The sequence below is a fragment of the Tachyglossus aculeatus genome, chromosome 21, assembly GCF_015852505.1.
Source record: "Tachyglossus aculeatus isolate mTacAcu1 chromosome 21, mTacAcu1.pri, whole genome shotgun sequence".
Lineage (NCBI taxonomy): Eukaryota > Metazoa > Chordata > Mammalia > Monotremata > Tachyglossidae > Tachyglossus > Tachyglossus aculeatus.
Window position 1 is genome coordinate 45028770 of NC_052086.1, and position 19583 is coordinate 45048352.

The 19583-nt window shown below is 50.8% G+C and overlaps 1 protein-coding gene across 1 annotated transcript in view; it reads left to right on the forward strand.

Annotated features, from left to right (window-relative positions):
- SLC8B1 (solute carrier family 8 member B1) overlaps window positions 1-19583 on the forward strand; it is a 35596-nt gene that overhangs the window by 8249 nt on the left and 7764 nt on the right. Inside the window, exons 2-11 of the mRNA XM_038762760.1 lie at window positions 2921-3078; window positions 12545-12697; window positions 13125-13177; window positions 13467-13524; window positions 14570-14675; window positions 15266-15433; window positions 16391-16498; window positions 16630-16686; window positions 17966-18096; window positions 19307-19448. Of these exons, the coding sequence (XP_038618688.1) occupies window positions 2921-3078; window positions 12545-12697; window positions 13125-13177; window positions 13467-13524; window positions 14570-14675; window positions 15266-15433; window positions 16391-16498; window positions 16630-16686; window positions 17966-18096; window positions 19307-19448 (1134 nt within the window). The remainder of the gene's footprint in view (window positions 1-2920; window positions 3079-12544; window positions 12698-13124; window positions 13178-13466; window positions 13525-14569; window positions 14676-15265; window positions 15434-16390; window positions 16499-16629; window positions 16687-17965; window positions 18097-19306; window positions 19449-19583) is intronic.

The window sequence follows — 19583 nt, forward strand, 5'->3', positions numbered from 1 at the left end:
GTAATAAATACGTACAAACATACATACATATATACAGGTGCTGTGGGGAAGGGAAGGAGGTAAGATGGGGGGGATGGAGAGGGGGACGAGGGGGAGAGGAAGGAAGGGGCTGAGTGTGGGAAGGCCTCCTGGAGGAGGTGAGCTCTCAGTAGGGCCTTGAAGGGAGGAAGAGAGCTAGCTTGGCGGAGGGGCAGAGGGATTGGGGGCATTTCAGGCCCGGGGGACGACGTGGGCCGGGGGTCGATGGCGGGACAGGCGAGAGCGAGGTACGGGGAGGAGATTAGCGGTGGAGGAGCGGAGGGTGCGGGCTGGGCTGGACAAGGAGAGAAGGGAGGTGAGGTAGGAGGGGGCGAGGTGATGGATGGACAGCCTTGAAGCCCAGGGTGAGGAGTTTCTGCCTGATGCGCAGATTGATTGGTAGCCACTGGAGATTTTTGAGGAGGGGAGTAATATGCCCAGAGCATTTCTGGACAAAGATAATCCGGGCAGCAGCATGAAGTGTGGATTGAAGTGGAGAGAGACACGAGGATGGGAGATCAGAGAGAAGGCTGATCAGCGAGCTCTTCTAGCTGTCTCTTGCTCACACTGATCCTCTGGCCTGGATCTCCATCCCTGCCTCTCTCCACCTTTCCAGCCCTCCTGAAAGCCCACCTTCTCCCACCAGCCTTCCCGGATTCTTATCCCAGTGCCCTGAGCCCTATCATCCCTAGAGAAGCAGCGTGGCTCAGTGGAAAGAACCCGGGCTTTGGAGTCAGACATCATGGGTTCAAATCCCGGCTCTGCCAAATGTCAGTTGTGTGACTGTGGGCAAGTCACTTAACTTCTCTGTGCCTCGGTTCCCTCATCTGGAAAATGGGGATTAAGACTGTGAGCCCCACATGGGACAACTTGATCACCTTGTATCCCCCCAGCACTTAGAAGTGTTTTGCACATAGTAAGCGCTTAACAAATACCATCATTATTATTATCCCTGCATCCAATTCCAGCACTGAGCTACTGATTCACCCCCCTCCTCAGCCCTCATAGATTTACTTTGGCTCAATTATTTATTTTGACCTATCTACTTGTAAATATGTTTATGTTTGTCTCCCATGCTAGAATGTAGAAGCTCCATGTTGGCACAGCTGTTGCTACTACTACTACTGCTATTACTATTGCGTCTACTGCCGCAGTTACTGTACTGCTGCTGCTGCTAATAATAATAATAATGATGGTATTTGTTAAGCGCTTACAATGTGCCAAGCACTGTTCTAAGCGCTGGGGTAGAGGCAAGGTAATCAGGTTGTCCTATGTGGGGCTCACAGTCTTAATCCCCATTTTCCAGATGAGGTAAGTGAAGCACAGAGAAGTGAAGTGACTTGCCCAAAGTCACACAGCTGACAAGTGGCGGAGCCGGGATTTGAACCCACGACCTCTGACTCCAAAGCCTGTGCTCTTTCCACTAGGCCACGTTGCTTCTCTAATACTGCTAATACTGCTGTTACTCCTTCTGGTACATATCTTGTATCTCCAGCGCTTAGAACAGTGCTTGGCACAGTAAGCGCTTAACAAATACCATCATCATTATTATTATTATCTTAGTTGAAGAATCACAGGCCTGGGAGTTAGAAGGACCTGGGTTCTGATCCCGGCTCTATCCTTTGTCTGCTGTGTGACCTTGGACAAAGCACTTCACTTCTCTGGGCCTCAGTTACCCCATCTGTAAAAGGGGGGGTGAAGAGTGTGAGCCCCATGTGGGACAGGGACTGTCTCCAACCTGATCAACTTGTATCGACCCCAGTGTTTAATCAATCAATCAATCAATCAATCGTATTTATTGAGCGCTTACTGTATGCAGAGCACTGTACTAAGCGCTTGGGAAGTACAAGTTAGCAACATATAGAGACGGTCCCTACCCAACAGTGGGCTTACAGTCTAAAAGGGGGAGACAGAGAACAAAACCAAACATCCTAACAAAATAAAATAGAATAGATATGTACAAGTAAAAAAAATAAATAAATAGAGTAATAAATATGTACAAACATATATACAGTATATAAAAATATGGTACAGTACTTGGCACGTAGTAAGCACTTAACAGGTACCATTGTTACTACAGTTGCTGCTAGGAGTATTACTACTACTACTACTACTACTCGTGGCTCAATGGAAAGAGCACGGACTTTGGAGTCAGAGGACATGGGTTCAAATCCCTGCTCCGCCACTTGTCAGCTGTGTGACTTTGGGCAAGTCACTTCACTTCTCTGGGCCTCAGTTCCCTCATCTGTAAAATGGGGATTAAGACTGTGAGCCCCCTTGGGACCACTTGATCACCTTGTAACCTCCCCAGCACTTAGAACAGTGCCTTGCACATAGTAAGCGCTTAATAAATGCCATTATTATTATTACTACTACTACTACTATTACAACAGAGAAGCAGCATGGCCCAGTGGAAAGAGCCCGGGCTTTGGAGTCAGAGGTCATGGGTTCAAATCCCAGCTCCACCAACTGTCAGCTGTGTGACTTTGGGCGAGTCACTTCACTTCTCTGGGCCTCAGCTACCTCATCTGGAAAACGAGGATTAAAACTGTGAGCCCCCCCGCCATGGGCCAACCTGATCACCTTGTAACCTCTTCAGCGCTTAGAACAGGGCTTTGCACATAGTAAGCGCTTAACAAATACCATCATTATTGTTATTACTGAGACTGCTGTTGCCCGCCACTCCTCCTCCCCAAGAAGGTGGTCTAACTGCCGGCCCTTTGCTGGGGTTGATCAATACCCAGGGCCCCGAGGAGGGTTTCCAAATTCCTTTAAGAAGAAAAAACCCTAAACCTCAAACAGCTCCCGTCCCCCCACGGACCCCTGGTATCTCTCTCTTTCTGCAGGCCTCCTGACCGTCCCAGAGCGTTACGAAACCCAACCACCTCAGCAGGGTAAGCAGCCATCCCGGGCCCTTCCCGGGCCCCGCCGGAGGAAGCCCGCGGACCAGTAGCCGCCGGCGTGGCGACGAGGGGCCTGAGTTGGCTGTGGGCTCTTCCCGGGATCGCGGGGGCTTCCAGGCCCCTGGACCTCTGGAAAACCCCAGAAGGGGCTATGGATGTGAGTATCTGGGACAGGGTGGGAAAGAGGGGGCAGGGGAGGGAGCGGGCAGGAGGCCAGCACAGGAAAAAGGCGAAGATTCGCCCCCCTGTTAGGGGCAGGAGGGGCAGTGGCTGCCGCCAGCTTCCAGTTTTGTGAGGGTGGCTCGGACTCCCAGCCCCGCTCTTCACAGATCAATCAATCAATCAATCGTATTTATTCTATTTATCTTATTTTGTTAGTATGTCTGGTTTTGGTCTCTGTCTCCCCCTTTTAGACTGTGAGCCCACTGCTGGGTAGGGACTGTCTCTATATGTTGCCAACTTGGACTTCCCAAGCGCTTAGTACAGTGCTCTGCACACAGTCAGCGCTCAGTAAATACGATTGATGATGATGATGATTTATTGAGCGCTTACTGTGCTCAATACACATAGAGACAGTCCCTACCCAACAGCGGGCTCACGGTCTAGAAGGGGGAGACAGAGAACAAAACCAAACATACTAACAAAATAAAATAAATAGAATAGATATGTACAAGTCAGATAAATAAATAAATAAATAAATAGAGTAATAAATATGTACAAACGTATATACAGGTGCTGTGGGGAAGGGAAGGAGGAAAGATGGGGGAGATGGAGAGGGGGATGAGGGGGAGAGGAAGGAAGGGGCTCAGTCTGGGAAGGCCTCCTGGAGGAGGTGAGCTCTCAGTAGGGCCTTGAAGGGAGGAAGAGAGCTAGCTTGGCGGATGGGCAGAGGGATTGGGGGCATTCCAGGCCCGGGGGATGACGTGGGCCGGGGGTCGATGGTGGGACAGGCACCCTTCCTTCCCTTCCCCACAGCACCTGTATATATGTATATATGTTTGTACATATTTATTACTCTATTTATTTTACTTGTACATATCTATTGTATTTATTTTATTTTGTTAGTATGTTTGGTTTTGTTCTCTGTCTCCCCCTTTTAGACTGTGAGCCCACTGTTGGGTAGGGACTGTCTCTATATGTTGCCAATTTGTACTTCCCAAGCGCTTAGTACAGTGCTCTGCACATAGTAAGCGCTCAATAAATATGATTGATGATGATGAAGGAGGCATGGTGAGGAGATTAGTGGCGGAGGGTGCGGGGTGGGCTGGAGAAGGAGAGAAGGGAGGTGAGGTAGGAGGGGGTGAGGTGATGGAGAGCCTTCTGGCCCGGAATCTTCTGGGAGGGGGCTGGAGAGACGCCCACATTGGCCCTTTCTGTTCTGTTAGATCTTTGGCCCCTCCGAAGACCCCCTCCGCCTCCACCCCACGTGCGAAAGGAAAAGTAGGTGATCACGATTGCAGCGAGAGGGACTGTGGTTAAACCTAGGGAGTGACTCTTTGGCAGGTCTTGAAGGGAATTTGTAGAATCTCGAAGACCAGTCATTCATTCATTCAAGTGTAGGTTGCCAACTTGTACTTCCCAAGCGCTTAGTACAGTGCTCTGCACACAGTAAGCGCTCAATAAATACGATTGATTGATTGATTGATTGAGAGCCTACTGTGTATAAAGCACTGTACTAAGCACTTGGGAGAGTACAATAGAACAAGACAGGCGGCCCTCAGTTTTGGCCTAGGGTAGGAGCAGGCTTGTTTGGAGGCAGGAGGCTGGACCGAATGACCTTCTCTTCCAACTGTGGGGGTTTAGGGTCAGCCAGACAGCAGGAAGGAAAGGACTTGGCAGCCTCTCCTTGAACATTCCTGGCAGGCGAGGGGAAGAGAAACAGCGTGGCTCAGTGGAAAGAGCATGTGCTTTGGAGTCAGGGGTCATGGGTTCGAATCCTGCCTCTGCCAATTCATTCAGTCGTATTTATTGAGCGCTTACTGTGTGCAGAGCACTGTACTAACCGCTTGGGAAGTACAAGTTGGCAACATGTAGAGACGGTCCCTAGCCAACAATGGGCTCACAGTCTTAGAAGGGGGAGACAGACAAAAAACCAAAACACGGGTGCGGTGAGAAGCAGCGTGGCTCAGTGGAAAGAGCATAGGCTTTGGAGTCAGAGGTCATGGGCTCAAATCCCAGCTCCCCCAGTCGTCTGCTGTGTGACTTTGGGCAAGTCACTTAACTTCTCTGGGCCTCAGTTACCTCATCCGTAAAATGGGGATTAAGACTGTGAGCCAGTTGTCAGCTGTGTGACTTTGGGCAAGTCACTTAACTTCTCTGTGCCTCAGTTCCCTCATCTGTAAAATGGGGATTAAGACTGTGAGCCCCCCGTGGGACAACCTGATCACCTTGTAACCTCCCCAGCACTTAGGACAGTGATCTGCACATAGTAAGTGCTTAATAAATGCCATTATTATTATTATTATTATGAGAGCTGAGGCAGCGTGGCCTACTGGGAAGAACATAGGCCTCGAAACTCGAGGACCTGGGTTCTAGTCCCGATTCCATCATCATCATCAATCGTATTTATTGAGCGCTTACTATGTGCAGAGCACTGTACTAAGCGCTTGGGAAGTACAAATTGGCAACATACAGAGACAGTCCCTACCCAACAGTGGGCTCACAGTCTAGAAGGGGGAGACAGAGAACAAAACCAAACATACTAACAAAATAAAATAAATAGAATAGATATGTACAAATAAAATAAATAAATAAATAAAAGAGTAAAAAAAAAAAAAAAAGCAATGAGCCAAACAGATGGCTTCACCACTTTCCTTCTCTGTGATCTTGGACAAGTAACTTGACTTACCCCATTAATGCAAGCACTTATCATATCCCACCTTGATTATTGTATCAGCCTCCTTGCTGACCTCCCTGTCTCCTGTCTCTTTCCACGCCAGTCCCTACTCCACACTGCTGCCCGAATCATTTTCCTTCAAAAACATTCAGACTGTGTTTCCCCACTCCTCAAGAAACTGCCTTGGTTGCCCACATCCTATCTCTGGCCTGGAATGCCCTCCCTCCTCCTCCTCCTCCTCATCATCATCAATCGTATTTATTGAGCGCTTACTATGTGCAGAGCACTGTACTAAGCGCTTGGGAAGTACAAATTGGCAACATAGAGAGACAGTCCCTACCCAACAGTGGGCTCACAGTCTAAAAGGGGGAGACAGAGAACAAAACCAAACATACTAACAAAATAAAATAAATAGAATAGATATGTACAAGTAAAATAAATAAATAGAGTAATAAATATGCACAAACATAAATACAGGTGCTGTGGGGAAGGGAAGGAGACATAGACAGATAATTGCTCTCCCCCACTTCAAAGCCTTATTGAAGGCACGCCTCCTCCAGGAAGCCTTCCCTGACTGAGCCCTCCCCTCCTCTTCTCGCACTCCCTTCTGTGCTGCCCATGCTTGCTCCTTCATTCATCCTCTCTCCCTTCCCCACGGCGTATATGTATACATCAGTAAATATCTGTAATTTATTTATTCATCTATCTCTTTATTTAAATTAATGTCTGTCTCCCCTTCTAGACTGTGAGCTCGTTGTGGGCAGGGAATGTGTTTGATGTTATATTGTACCCTCCCAACTGCTTATTACAGTGCTTTGCACGCAGTAATCACTCAATACAATTAATCAGTCACTACAATTAATCATCATCATCAATCGTATTTATTGAGCGCTCACTGTGTGCAGAGCACTGTACTAAGCGCTTGGGAAGTACAAATTGGCAACATATAGAGACAGTCCCTACCCAACAGTGGGCTCACAGTCTAAAAGGGGGAGACGGAGAACAAAACCAAACATACTAGCAAAATAAAATAAATAGAATAATCAATCAATGCAATTAATCAATCGTTACCATTATTATTATTATTATTGCTAGATAACTTATTTGGGCCTCAGTTTCCTAATCTGCTAAGTAGGGATTCAATACCTATTCTCCTTCCCCATTAATTTGTAAGCCCAGTGTGGGACATAATTATAATAATAATGATGACAATAATAGTACTTGTTAAGCACTTTCTCTGTGCCAAGCACTGTTCTAAGTGCTGGGGTAGGTACAAGTTAATCAATCAATCGTATTTATTGAGCACTTACTGTGTGCAGAGCACTGTACTAAGCGCTTAATTAATCAGGTTGGACACAGTCTCTGTCCCATATGGAGCTCACAGTCTAAGTAGGAGGAAGTAGGAGTGAATCCTCATTTTACCGATGAGGTAACTGAAGCCCAGAGAAGTGAAATAACCTGCCCAAGGTCATACAGCAGACACGTGACAGAGCCAGGATTAGAACCCAGGACCTTCCGACTCTCAGGCCCGAGCACTTTCCCCTAGGCCATGCTGTGACGGGGACTGCATCCAATGTGCTCGTATTGGATATAAAATAATAATAATAATAATGATGGCATTTGTTAAGCACTTACTATGTGCCAAGCACTGTTCTAATATATCCCAGCGCTTAGCATCATGCATGACATAGAGGGAGTGCAAAATGAAGACCATTGTGATTATGATTCTGATTAGCCCTTGCAACTTCTAGACTGTGAGCCCACTGTTGGGTAGGGACTGTCTCTATATGTTGCCAACTTGTACTTCCCAAGCGCTTAGTAATAATAATAATAATGGTATTTGTTAAGCGCTTACTATGTGCAAAGCACTGTTCTAAGGGCTGGGGAAGATACAAGGTTATCAGGTTGCCCCACATGGGGCTCACAGTCTTAGTCCCCATTTTACAGATGAGGGAACTGAGGCCCAGAGAAGTTAAGTGACTTGCCCAAAGTCCCACAGCTGACAAGTGGCAGAGCTGGGATTTGAACCCATGACCTCTGACTCCAAAGCCCATGATCTTTCCACTAAGCCACAGCTGCTTCTTAGTACAGTGCTCTGCACACAGTATGCGCTCAATAAATACGACTGAATGGATGAATGAGTGAACCCTAGACCTCCAAGCTGCCTGTGCCCCCTGGGTGAGGTGGAGCGTGGCTCAGTGGAAAGAGCGTGGGCTTGGGAGTCAGAGGTCATGGGTTCGAATCCCGGCTCCGCCACTTGCCAGCTGTGTGACCTTGGGCAAGCCACTTAACTTCCCTGTGCCTCATTTACCTCATCTGTACAATGGGGATTAAGACTGTGAGCCCCAAGTGGGACAACCTGATCACCTTGTATCCCCCCCCCCCAGCGCTTAGAACAGTGCTTGGCACATAGTAAGCGCTTAACAAATACCGCCGTTATTATTATTATTATTAGGAGGGAGGAAATTGGGGTTCTTCCGAGTTGACCTTGCCTTGGGGTAGTGACACGGGACAAGACAGGGCTGATCCCTTCTTCCTTACTGTCTGGGCTCAGGCTTGCAGACTGGATAGATGAGGGCACGTGGGGCAGTGGCCAGGACAAAAGGGGTGCCTGGGGGACTCTCCTTCCTCCGAGGGAGAACGCAGAGTAAAGGAAACAGTGGGAATTTGGGAAGGATCCAGATGGTGGGCATCTCTGGGGCTGGAGGAGGAGGGCTGAAGGGCGGAGGGGTGGAGGGTGGAGAGGTGAAGGGTAGAGACTTAGAGAGATTGAAGGGTGGAGGATGGAGAGACTGTAAGGGGTGGAGGGGCAGAGGGTGGAAGATGAAGAAGTTGAGGGGTGGAGGGGAAAGGGGTAGCGAGCAGAGGGGGAGGGTGAAGGGGGTGGCGTGGGGCCTAGGAGTAATAATAATTATTATTATTATCATCATCAATCGTATTTATTGAGCGCTTACCATGTGCAGAGCACTGTACTAAGCGCTTGATAATGATGGCATTTGTTAAGCGCTTACTATGTGCAGAGCACCGTTCTAAGCACTGGGGGGATACAAGGTGATCAAGTTGTCCCACGTGGGGCTCCCAGTCTTAATCCCCATTTTACAGATGAGGGAACTGAGGCTCAGAGAAGTTAAGTGACTTGCCCAAGGTCCCACAGCAGACATGTGGCGGAGCCGGGCTCCGAACCCATGACCTCTGACTCCAAAGCCCGGGCTCTTTCCAGTGAGCCACTTTGTTAAGCACTTATATTTGCTAAGAGCTTAGTGTGTGCCAAGCACTGTTCTAAGCACTGGGGTAGATGCAAAGTAATCAGGTTGGACACAGTCCCTGTCCACTGTCTTAATCCCCATTTTACAGATGAGGGAACTGAGGCACAGAGAAGTGAAGTGACTTGCCCAAAGTCACATAACAGACAAGTGGTGGAGCCGGGATTAGAACTCATGACTCTGGCCCCCAGGCCTGTGCTTTATTCATTACACCATGCTGCTTCTAGTAAGCTGGAGATTGATTGATTGATTCATTCCATCGTACTTATTGGGCGCTTGCTGTGTACTAAGCACTTGGGAGAGTACAATATAACAATTACCAGACCTATTCCCTGCCCGTGACAAGCTTACAGTGTAGAAGGAGAGACAGACATTAGTATAAATAAATAAATGACAGATACGGACATAAGTGCTGTGGTGCTGGGAAGGAGTGAGGAGGGAGCAAGTCAGGGGAACACTTAGGACAGTGCTCAGCGCTTAGAACAGTTCTTTGCACATAGTAAGCACTTAATAAATGCCATTATTATTATTATTAAGGGAGAAGGAGATAATAATGCTGGCATTTATTAAGCGCTTACTATGTGCAAAGCACGGCTCTAAGCGCTGGGGAGGTTACAAGGTGATCAGGTTGTCCCACGGGGGGGCTCACAGTCTTCATCCCCATTTTACAGATGAGGTAACCGAGGCCCAGAGAAGTTAAGTGACTTGCCCAAAGTCACACAGCAGACAGTTGGCGGAGCTGGGATTTGAACCCATGACCTCTGACTCCAAAGCCCGTGCTCTTTAATAATAATAATGATGGCATTTATTAAGCGCTTACCATGCGCAAAGCACTGTTCTAAGCGCTGGGGAGGTTACAAAGTGATCAGGTTGTTCCTCAGGGGGCTCACAGGCTTAATCCCCATTCTACAGATGAGGTCACTGAGGCACAGAGAATTTAAGGGACTTGCCCAGAGTCACACAACAGACAGTTGGCAGAGCCAGGATTTGAACCCATGACCTCTGACTCCAAAGCCCGTGCTCTTTAATAATAATAATGATGGCATTTATTAAGCGCTTACTATGTGCAAAGCACTGTTCTAAGCTCTGGGTAGGTTACAAGGTGATCAGGTTGTCCCTCAGGGGGCTCACAGGCTTAATCCCCATTTTACAGATGAGGTCACTGAGGCACAGAGAATTTAAGGGACTTGCCCAGAGCCACGCAGCCGACTATTGGTGGAGCCGGGGTTTGAACCCATGACCTCTGACTCCAAAGCCCGGGCTCTTTCCACTGAGCCACGCTGCTTCTCACTGCGCCAGTTTTTTCCAAGGGAGGCGGTGGTGGCATCTGCCTGGGCCCTCAGCACAGTGCTGTGCACACAGTAAGCACTTAATAAGTACGATTGAATGAATGAATGGGCCCTCCGAACACCTTCCCTCCTGGCCAAAGGAAGAGGCCGGGAAGAGGGTGATTTTACAAATCCATTGTCTGCATTCAGTGGTGGGTAGTTGGCACAAGCCAGCTGTGTGGGGTAAGTGTCATTGGGACATAGTATACTTCTACTACTACTACTATCAATCAATCAATCAATCATATTTATTGAGCACTTACTATATGCAGAGCACTGTACTAAGCGCTTGGGAAGTACAAATTGGCAACATACAGAGACAGTCCCTACCCCACATTGGGCTCACAGACTAAAAGGGGGAGACAGAGGACAAAACCAAACATGCTAACAAAATAAAATAAATAGAATAGATATGTACAAGTAAAATAAATAAATAAATAAATAGAGAAATATGTACAAACATATATACAAACATATATATTACTACTACTACTAATAATAATAATAATAATGATCCTTATTAAGATTAATCCCTTGCTATGTAATGATGGCATTTATTAAGCGCTTACTATGTGCGAAGCACTGTTCTCCAGCGCTGGGTAGATAAAGGATTATCAGATCGGATACAGTCTTTGTAGCACTTGGGGCTCCCAGTCTAATAGTATTTATTTATTTATTTATTTTGCTTGTACATATCTATTCTATTTATTTTATTTTGTTCGTATGTTTGGTTTTGTTCTCTGTCTCCCCCTTTTAGACCGTGAGCCCACTGTTGGGTAGGGACTGTCTCTATGTGTTGCCAATTTGTACTTCCCAAGCGCTTAGTACAGTGCTCTGCACACAGTAAGCGCTCAGTAAATACGATTGATGATGATGATGATGATAAGAGGCCCAGAGAGGTTCAGTGATTGGCCCAAGGTCACATAACAGGTCGGGGGCAGAGCGAAACTTGAAGCCGAGTCTCCTTTTGTGTTTACGGTATTTGTTAAGTGCTTATTATGTGTGAGGCACTGTACTGAGTCCTGGGGTAGATACAAGATAATCAGGTTAGACACAGTCCCTGTTTCACATAGGGCTCACAGTCTTAATCCCCATTTTACAGATGAGGTAACTGAGGCAGAGAGAAGTTCATTCATTCATTCAGTTGTATTTATTGAGCGTTTACTGTGTGCAGAGTACTGTACCAAGCGCTTGGGAAGTACAAGTTGGCAACATACAGAGACGGCCCCTACCCAACAACGGGCTCACAGTCTAGAAGGGAAGTTAAGTGACTTACCCAAGGTCACAGAGCAGATAAGTGGCAGAGCCAGGATTAGAACCCGGGTCACAGAGCAGATAAGTGGCAGAGCCAGGATTAGAACCCGGGTCCTCTGACTCCTAGCCCTGTGTTCTGGCCACGGGGCAACCCAATCTGGCACCTGGGCTGACTGCGACTTGACTTGGCCTTCCCAGACTGAGCCCCTTCCTTCCTCTCCCCCTCGTCCCCCTCTCCGTCCCCCCCATCTTACCTCCTTCCCTTCCCCACAGCACCTGTATATATGTATAAATGTTTGTACATATTTATTACTCTATTTATTTTAGTTGTACATATCTATTCTATTTATTTTATTTTGTTCGTATGTTTGGTTTTGTTCTCTGTCTCCCCCTTTTAGACTGTGAGCCCACTGTTGGGTAGGGACTGTCTCTAGATGTTGCCAATTTGTACTTCCCAAGCGCTTAGTACGGTGCTCTGCACATAGTAAGCGCTCAATAAATACGATTGATGATGATGATGACCCTCCCACCCCCGCACTGGACGGAGGGGCCTCTTCTTCCTGGCCCTCGCTGAGAAACCAGTCACACCAGGATTGCTTCACCTGGGTGGGGCTGGCAGGATCACCTGCCTTCCGAACCCTAGTGACTTCCCAGGCCCCCAACTAAATCAGGCCTTTATCTCCCCAGAGAGATAAGTCCAACTCTGCCCATACACACAAAAACTCCCCCAGCCACCCACCCAAATTTTTCCAGGGCCCCTGGGGAGAGGGCAAAGGGCTGAAGACTCCGGGAGGCCCTCAGGGAGGTCGGCATCTCCTGTGTTTTGGGGTCCACGGAGCTGGCTGTTTAACGTGGTTCAGTCAGCCAAGGGAGGGTCGAGCCGAACCCGACCGGGCTCGGGCCGACCCACCCACCGGTTGTCCCACGGTCCGGTCCTACCAGTGCCGGGAAGTGAGCAGCCTGGCCCCCGCGGAGCGGTGCCCCTTCGTGCGGACCACGGCGGACTGCCAGACCGACGGCGGCTTCCTCAACTACCTCGACGGGGCCTACTGCCTCTTCCCCCCGGCCCTGACACCCCTGGCCGTCACCCTCTACGTGAGTCCTGCTGGGGCCCCGGGATGGGGACGGAGGGGGCTGCAGGGGAGGAGGGGGGGGGACCTGAGGGGTAGCAGAGAGGGAACTGTGGGGGGGGCGAAGGGGAGGATCTAGGGGGGCAAGGTAGGCGGAGAGGAGGAGATCTGGTTTGGAGGAGGACCAGAGGGATGGAGAGGAGGAGACCTGGTTTGGAGGAGGACCAATTAATCCATCAATCATATTTATTGAGCACTTACTGTGTGCAGAGCACTGTACTAAGCACTTTGGCAACATATAGAGACGGTCCCTACCCAACAGTGGGACCAGAGGGAGTCCCAGAGGAAGGCGGTGGGCTGGGGCAGGGGGTCTTGGCAGCAGATTCTGGACCAGAACCGCCAACCCTTCTGGGGATCTCACCCTCGCCCCCAACACGGAACTCTGCCCCCAGGCTGTCTGGCTGCTCTATCTCTTCCTGATCCTCGGAGTCACAGCTGAGAAGTTGTAAGTTCAGCCGGAGGGTTCCCCCGGTTCCCCCCACCCCATAATCTCCGGCTTCTCACAGGAGGAAGAGAGGTGGGCAGGACTGGAGGGCCCCCCCGATTCACAGATGAGTGATTGTGGGCAGGGTCTTGGGGATGCTGAGCTCGGGGGTCGTGGGGTGGTCTCCTAGAGGGTGGCCGGGGAGGGGTCAGAAGTGGTGGGGCACAGGGAAGCCAGAGAAGAAAGGGTGTCACAGTTGGGGGCCGGGGGGTGATCTGGGCCGCAGCGTTCAGCTTTTCCCCACCCCTAGTTTCTGCCCCAACCTCTCCGCCATCTCCACTACACTGAAGCTGGCCCACAATGTGGCAGTATCCTTCCTGGAGGCTGGGCCCGGGATGAGGCCGTGGAGGAGCCCAAGGGGTGTGGGGAGGAGATTGGGGACAAAGTGGAGGTTCATGGAAGTGGAGGAGGCTAGGGATGGAAAGGAGGCTAGGGATGGGGTAGAGGCCGAGGATCGGGTGGAGGCCAAATATGGGGTGGAGGTTGGGGATGGGCTGGAGGCTGAGGATAAGGTGGAAGCCAAGGATAAGGTGGAGGCCAGGGATGAGGTGGAGGCTGGGGGATGGGGAGGAGATGGGATGAGGTCAAGGCTGGGAATACGGTAGAGGGCAGGGATGCGGTGGAGGCCGGGAGTGAGGTGGAGGCTAGAGGACAGGGAGGCAGAGGTTTCCAAGGGGATGGACCCATGGGATCAATCAGCCATATGTATTGAGCACTTACTGTGTACAGACCACTGTACTATGCGCTTGGGAGAGTATAATATTAGTTGGGAAATAACTAGGTTCCCTCCCCACATTGAGCTTACAGCCCATCAATCAATCAATCGTATTTATTGAGCGCTTACTGTGTGCAGAGCACTGTACTAAGCGCTTGGGAAGTCCAAGTTGGCAACATATAGAGACGGTCCCTACCCAACAGTGGGCTCACAGTCTAGAAGGGGGAGACAGAGAACAAAGCAAAACATAATTAACAAAATAAAATAAATAGAATAGATATGTACAAGTAAAATAAATAAATAGAGTAATAAATACATACAAACATATACACAGGTGCTGTAGGGAAGGGAAGGAGGTAAGGTGGGGGGGATGGAGAAGGGGAGAGGAAGGAGGGGGCTCAGTCTGGGAAGGTCCCCCAACTTGTACTTCCCAAGCGCTTAGTACAGTGCTCTGCACACAGTAAGCGCTCAATAAATACGATTGATGATGATGATGATGGGACATCGCTGGAGAGGGTGGAACAGTGGGTGGTGAGATCTGTTGCTGCCCTTGGGCACTGAGTCTCTGTGGTAGGGGGGTAGGGGCATCTGGGGGTGGCCAATCTGGGCAGTGACTGCTCCTTGACCTCGGTCTCCATGGTGTCACCTTCCTGGCCTTTGGGAATGGGGCTCCTGATGTCTTCAGTGCGGTGGTGGCCTTCTCTGACCCCCGGACTGCCAGCCTGGCCCTGGGGGCCCTCTTCGGTATAGCCCCCCTGCCCATCCCAGGGGTCCTTGGGGGGTCCCCAGTCATGCCCCTTTCTCCTTTCCCATGGGGCAGGCTTGTGGGGGGCTCAGGGAGGGAGCAGGCCGCGGCGCCGAGGCCGGTGCCTTTCTGGATTCCATCTAAGGGTCCCCAGAGCCCCCTCTCTTCATTCATTCATTCATTCATTCATTCAATCGTATTTATTGAGCGCTTCCTGTGTGCAGAGCACTGTACTAAGCGCTTGGGAAGTACAGGTCGGCAACATACAGAGATGGTCCCTACCCAACAACGGGCTCACGGTCGAGAAGGGGGAGACAGACGACAAAAAGAAACATGTAGACAGGTGTCAAAATCGTCAGAACAAATAGAATTAAAGCTTGGGGCTGGGCTCCAGCCTCCCCGCCTCCACTCCCCCCCCCCGACCAAGCCTCTGACCGGACCAGAGAGTTTCCTGGGGCTGGAGAACCCCCTGCAAAAAAGGGTTTTCTGAGCCTTCCCTCGTCCTGGAGAGGTTAGGGGGCTGGCCGGGGGTGGTGAAGGGGAGGCCGGATCCCCTGGTCCTGAGCGGAGGTGGGCTTCGGCCCCCCAGGCGCGGGGGTGTTCGTCACGACCGTGGTGGCCGGTGGAATTGCATTGGTCAGACCCTTCCAGGCCGCCTCCCGGCCCTTCCTCCGAGACACTATCTTCTACCTGGCTGCCGTCTTTGGGACCTTCACTGCCCTGTACCTCGGAAGAATCACTCTGGCCTGGGCCCTCGGTCAGTGGGATCTGCCATGGGGATGAGGAGGGCCGGTGGGGCCAGGAAATGGGCAAACCATGGGCCGGAGGAGGGAGTGGAGGAGACGAACAGTAGGAAAAGGACAGGCAGGGGATGGAAGGAGCTAGAGAAGTGTGGGGATGTGGCAGTGTGTCAAATGCATGATGGGAACCCAAAGATGATGATGATGATGGCATTTGTTAAGCGCTTACTATGTGCAAAGCACTGTTCCAAGTGCCGGGGGGATACAAGGTGATCAAGCTGTCCCATGTGGGGCTCACAGTCTTAATCCCCATTTTACAGATGAGGCTCAGAGAAGTTAAGTGACTTGCCCAAGGTCACACAGCAGACATTTGCTTTCCGCATAGTAAGCGCTTAATAAATGCCATTATTATTATTATTATTTGGCGGAGCCAGGATTCAAACCCATGACCTCTGACTCCCAAGCCCGGGCTCTTTCCACTGAGCCACGTTGCTCCCATTGAGAAGTTGATTGATAATACTAATGATAATGAGGGCATTTATTGAGCGCTTACTATGTGCAAAGCGCTGTTCTATGCGCTGGGGTAGATACAGGGTAATCAGGGTGTCCCACGTGGGGGTCACAGTCGTCATCCCCATTTTACAGATCAGTCAATCAATCGTATTTATTGAGCGCTTACTGTGTGCAGAGCACCGTACTAAGCGCTTGGGAAGTACAAGTTGGCAACATACAGAGGCAGTCCCTACCCAACAGTGGGCTCACAGTCTAGAAGATGAGGTGACTGAGGCACAGAGAAGTGAAGTGACTTGTCCAAAGTCACCGGGCTGACAGTTGGCAGAGCCGGGATTGTGGTACATGAATAGTCAGTGGGTATTTCTGGGTAGGGGGCACAGCCAGAGTAGGGGGCAGATGATTTGAGGCCGGCAGTCTTTGTCACCTCCTCCTGCCCCATCACACACCCACTCCTGCCATAGGCTACATCGGGCTCTATGTCTTCTACGTCGTCACCGTTGTCCTCTGCACTTGGATCTATCGCTGGCAGCGCAACGCAGCCCTGCCCCATTCCGCCCCTGGCACCCCGGGTAAGGAGGAGTACCTGGGGTGTGAGAGAGGGAGAGGAGACCCTGGCCCCCGGAGGGATGAGGGGAAGAGAGGGGAGTTTCTGGCATTTTGGGTAGCGGGGAGCCTACCCGTTCGGCCTCCTCCCCTGCAGAGCTCCTGGGGGACTCGGATGATGGAAGCCCCGCCGTGGCCCACAGCTATGAGTACGGTAAGCCCTGGTGTGCGTCGGGGAGAGCGAGGGAGGGAGGGGTCCCGAGGGTCTGAGCCCGGGCCGGAGGACCACGGGCCGGGGGCCGGGGACCGTCCCCGGAGGCCAGAGCCGAGGCCTAGAGATGAGACTGGCAGCCTGGCAATCAATCAATCAATCAATCGTATTTATTGAGCGCTTACTGTGTGCAGAGCACTGTACTAAGCGCTTGGGAAGTACAAGCTGGCAACATATAGAGATGGTCCCTACCCAACAGCGGGCTCACAGTCTAGAAGGACTAGACTGTGGCAGCGGTCAGGGCTGAGACCCAGAGACAAGACTGTCGGCCTGCGGGGCACACATTTAACATCCTTCTGGTGGATCAATCAATCAATTGTATTTATTGAGCGCTTTCTGTGTGCAGAGCACTGTACTAAGCGCTTGGGAAGTACAAGCTGGCAATGTATAGAGACAGTCCCTACCCAACAGTGGGCTCACAGTCTAGAAGGACTAGACTGTGGCAGCGGTCAGGGCTGAGACCTAGAGACAAGACTGTCGGCCTGCGGGGCACAAATTTAACATCCTTCTGGTGGATCAATCAATCAATTGTATTTATTGAGCGCTTACTGTGTGCAGAGCACTGTAATAAGTGCTTGGGAAGTACAAGCTGGCAACATACAGAGACGGTCCCTACCCAACAGCGGGCTCACACTCTAGAAGGACTAGACTGTGGCAGCGGTCAGGGCTGAGACCCAGAGACGAGACTGTCGGCCTGCGGGGCACAAATTTAACATCCTTCCAGTGGATCAATCAATCCACTGTATTTATTGAGCGCTTACTGTGTGCAGAGCACTGTACTAAGCGCTTGGGAAGTACAAGCTGGCAACATATAGAGACAGTCCCTATCCAACAGCGGGCTCACACTCTAGAAGGACTAGACTGGCAGCGGTCAGGGCTGAGACCCAGAGACGAGACTGTCGGCCTGCGGGGCACAAATTTACCATCCTTCTGGTGGATCAATCAATCCACTGTATTTATTGAGCGCTTTCTGTGTGCAGAGCACTGTACTAAGCTCTTGGGAAGTACAAGCTGGCAACATAATAGAGACAGTCCCTACCCAACAGTGGGCTCACAGGTGGATGTTGTAGGGCAGACCAGGGCCCCATTCGTTCATTCATTTATAGTTATTGAGCGCTTACTGTGTGCGGAGCACTGTCTAAGCGCTTGGAAAGTCCAATTTGGCAAGATATAGAGACAGTCCCTGCCCAACACTGAGCCTCCTACCCCTCTCCTGCCCCAGAGGATGAGTTCCAGCCCCTGCTCCCCTACGAGGAGACGACGGGGCAGATACTGTGCCGGGCCATCAACCCCCTGAACTACCGGACGTGGCGGAGGAAGCCCTGGTATTGGAAACTCTTCAAAGTTTTGAAGGTACCATTGAACCTTCATTGGTATTGCGATTTGTGCCCGCAGCAAGCTTGTCTTTTTCTGCTATTGTACCTTCTCACACGCCTAGTACAGTGCCCCGTTCAAAGTGGATGCCCAGTACAGTGGTATTGCAATTTGTGCCCGCAGCAAGCTTGTCTTTTTCTGCTATTGTACCTTCTCACACGCCTAGTACAGTGCCCCGTTCAAAGTGGATGCCCAGTGCAGGGGTATTGCAATTTGTGCCCGCAGCACGCTTGTCTTTTTCTGCTATTGTACCTTCTCACACGCCTAGTACAGTGCCCTGTTCAAAGTGGATGCCCAGTACAGTGGTATTGCGATTTGTGCCCGCAGCAAGCTTGTCTTTTTCTGCTATTGTACCTTCTCACACGCCTAGTACAGTGCCCTGTTCAAAGTGGATGCCCAGTACAGTGGTCCGCTTGCAGTGGGTGACCATACAGGGTGCTGCCCTCAGAAGGCACCCAGTACAGTGCCCTCCTTAAGAGTGGACACCCGGTATAGTACCCTGTCCTCAGTGGGAGCCCAGTTCAGTGCCCTGCTCGCGGTGGATGCCCAGTACAGTGGCCTGCTCATGGTGGGCACCCAGTAGAGGGTCATGCTACCGAGAAGCAGCATGGCTCAGTGGAAAAGAGCCTGGGTTTTGGAGTCAGAGGTCATGGGTTCGAATTCCGGCTCCACCAATTGTCAGCTGTGTGACTTCGGGCAAGTCACTTAACTTGTCTGCAGTGCCAGCGCTCAGAACAGTGCTTTGCACATAGCGCTTAATAAATGCCATCATTATTATTGTCTGGGCCTCAGTTCCCTCATCTGTAAAATGGGGATGAAGACTGAGCCCCCCACGGGACAACCTGATCACCTTGTAACCTCCCCAGCGCTTAGAACAGTGCTTTGCACATAGTAAGCGCTTAATAAATGCCATCATTATTATATTATGCTCACGGTGGATGCCCAGTACGGTGCCCTGCTCACAGTGGGTGCTTGATCAATGCTGATAATAATAATAATGGTGGTATTTTCCTGCAAGGGGGAGACAAGGGAGGGGCTGAGGAGTTAGGGGCCTCTGGGCAGGTTGTGCCGGGGTTGGGAATGGGGCAGTGGAGAGAGTGGGAGGGGCAGGTTTTGGGGAGTCATATCCCAGGGACACCCCTTCCCGCCGCCTGCCCCATCCCTGATGGACTGACCCCCTCCCATGGAGGTGCCCGTGGAATTGGTGCTGCGGCTCACGGTGCCCGTGGTGGACCCCGACAAGGACGATCGCAACTGGAAACGCCCCCTCAACTGCCTCCATCTGGTCAGCAGCCCCCTGGTGTGTGCCCTGACCCTCCAGTCCGGTGCCTGTGAGTGACCCAGCCCCGTCCGCCCCCCGCCCTCTGGTCTGTCCTCTGACCCTCCAGTCTCGTTCCTGGGAGTGACATGATTCCAATCAATCAATCAATCAATCGTATTTATTGAGCGCTTACTATGTGCAGAGC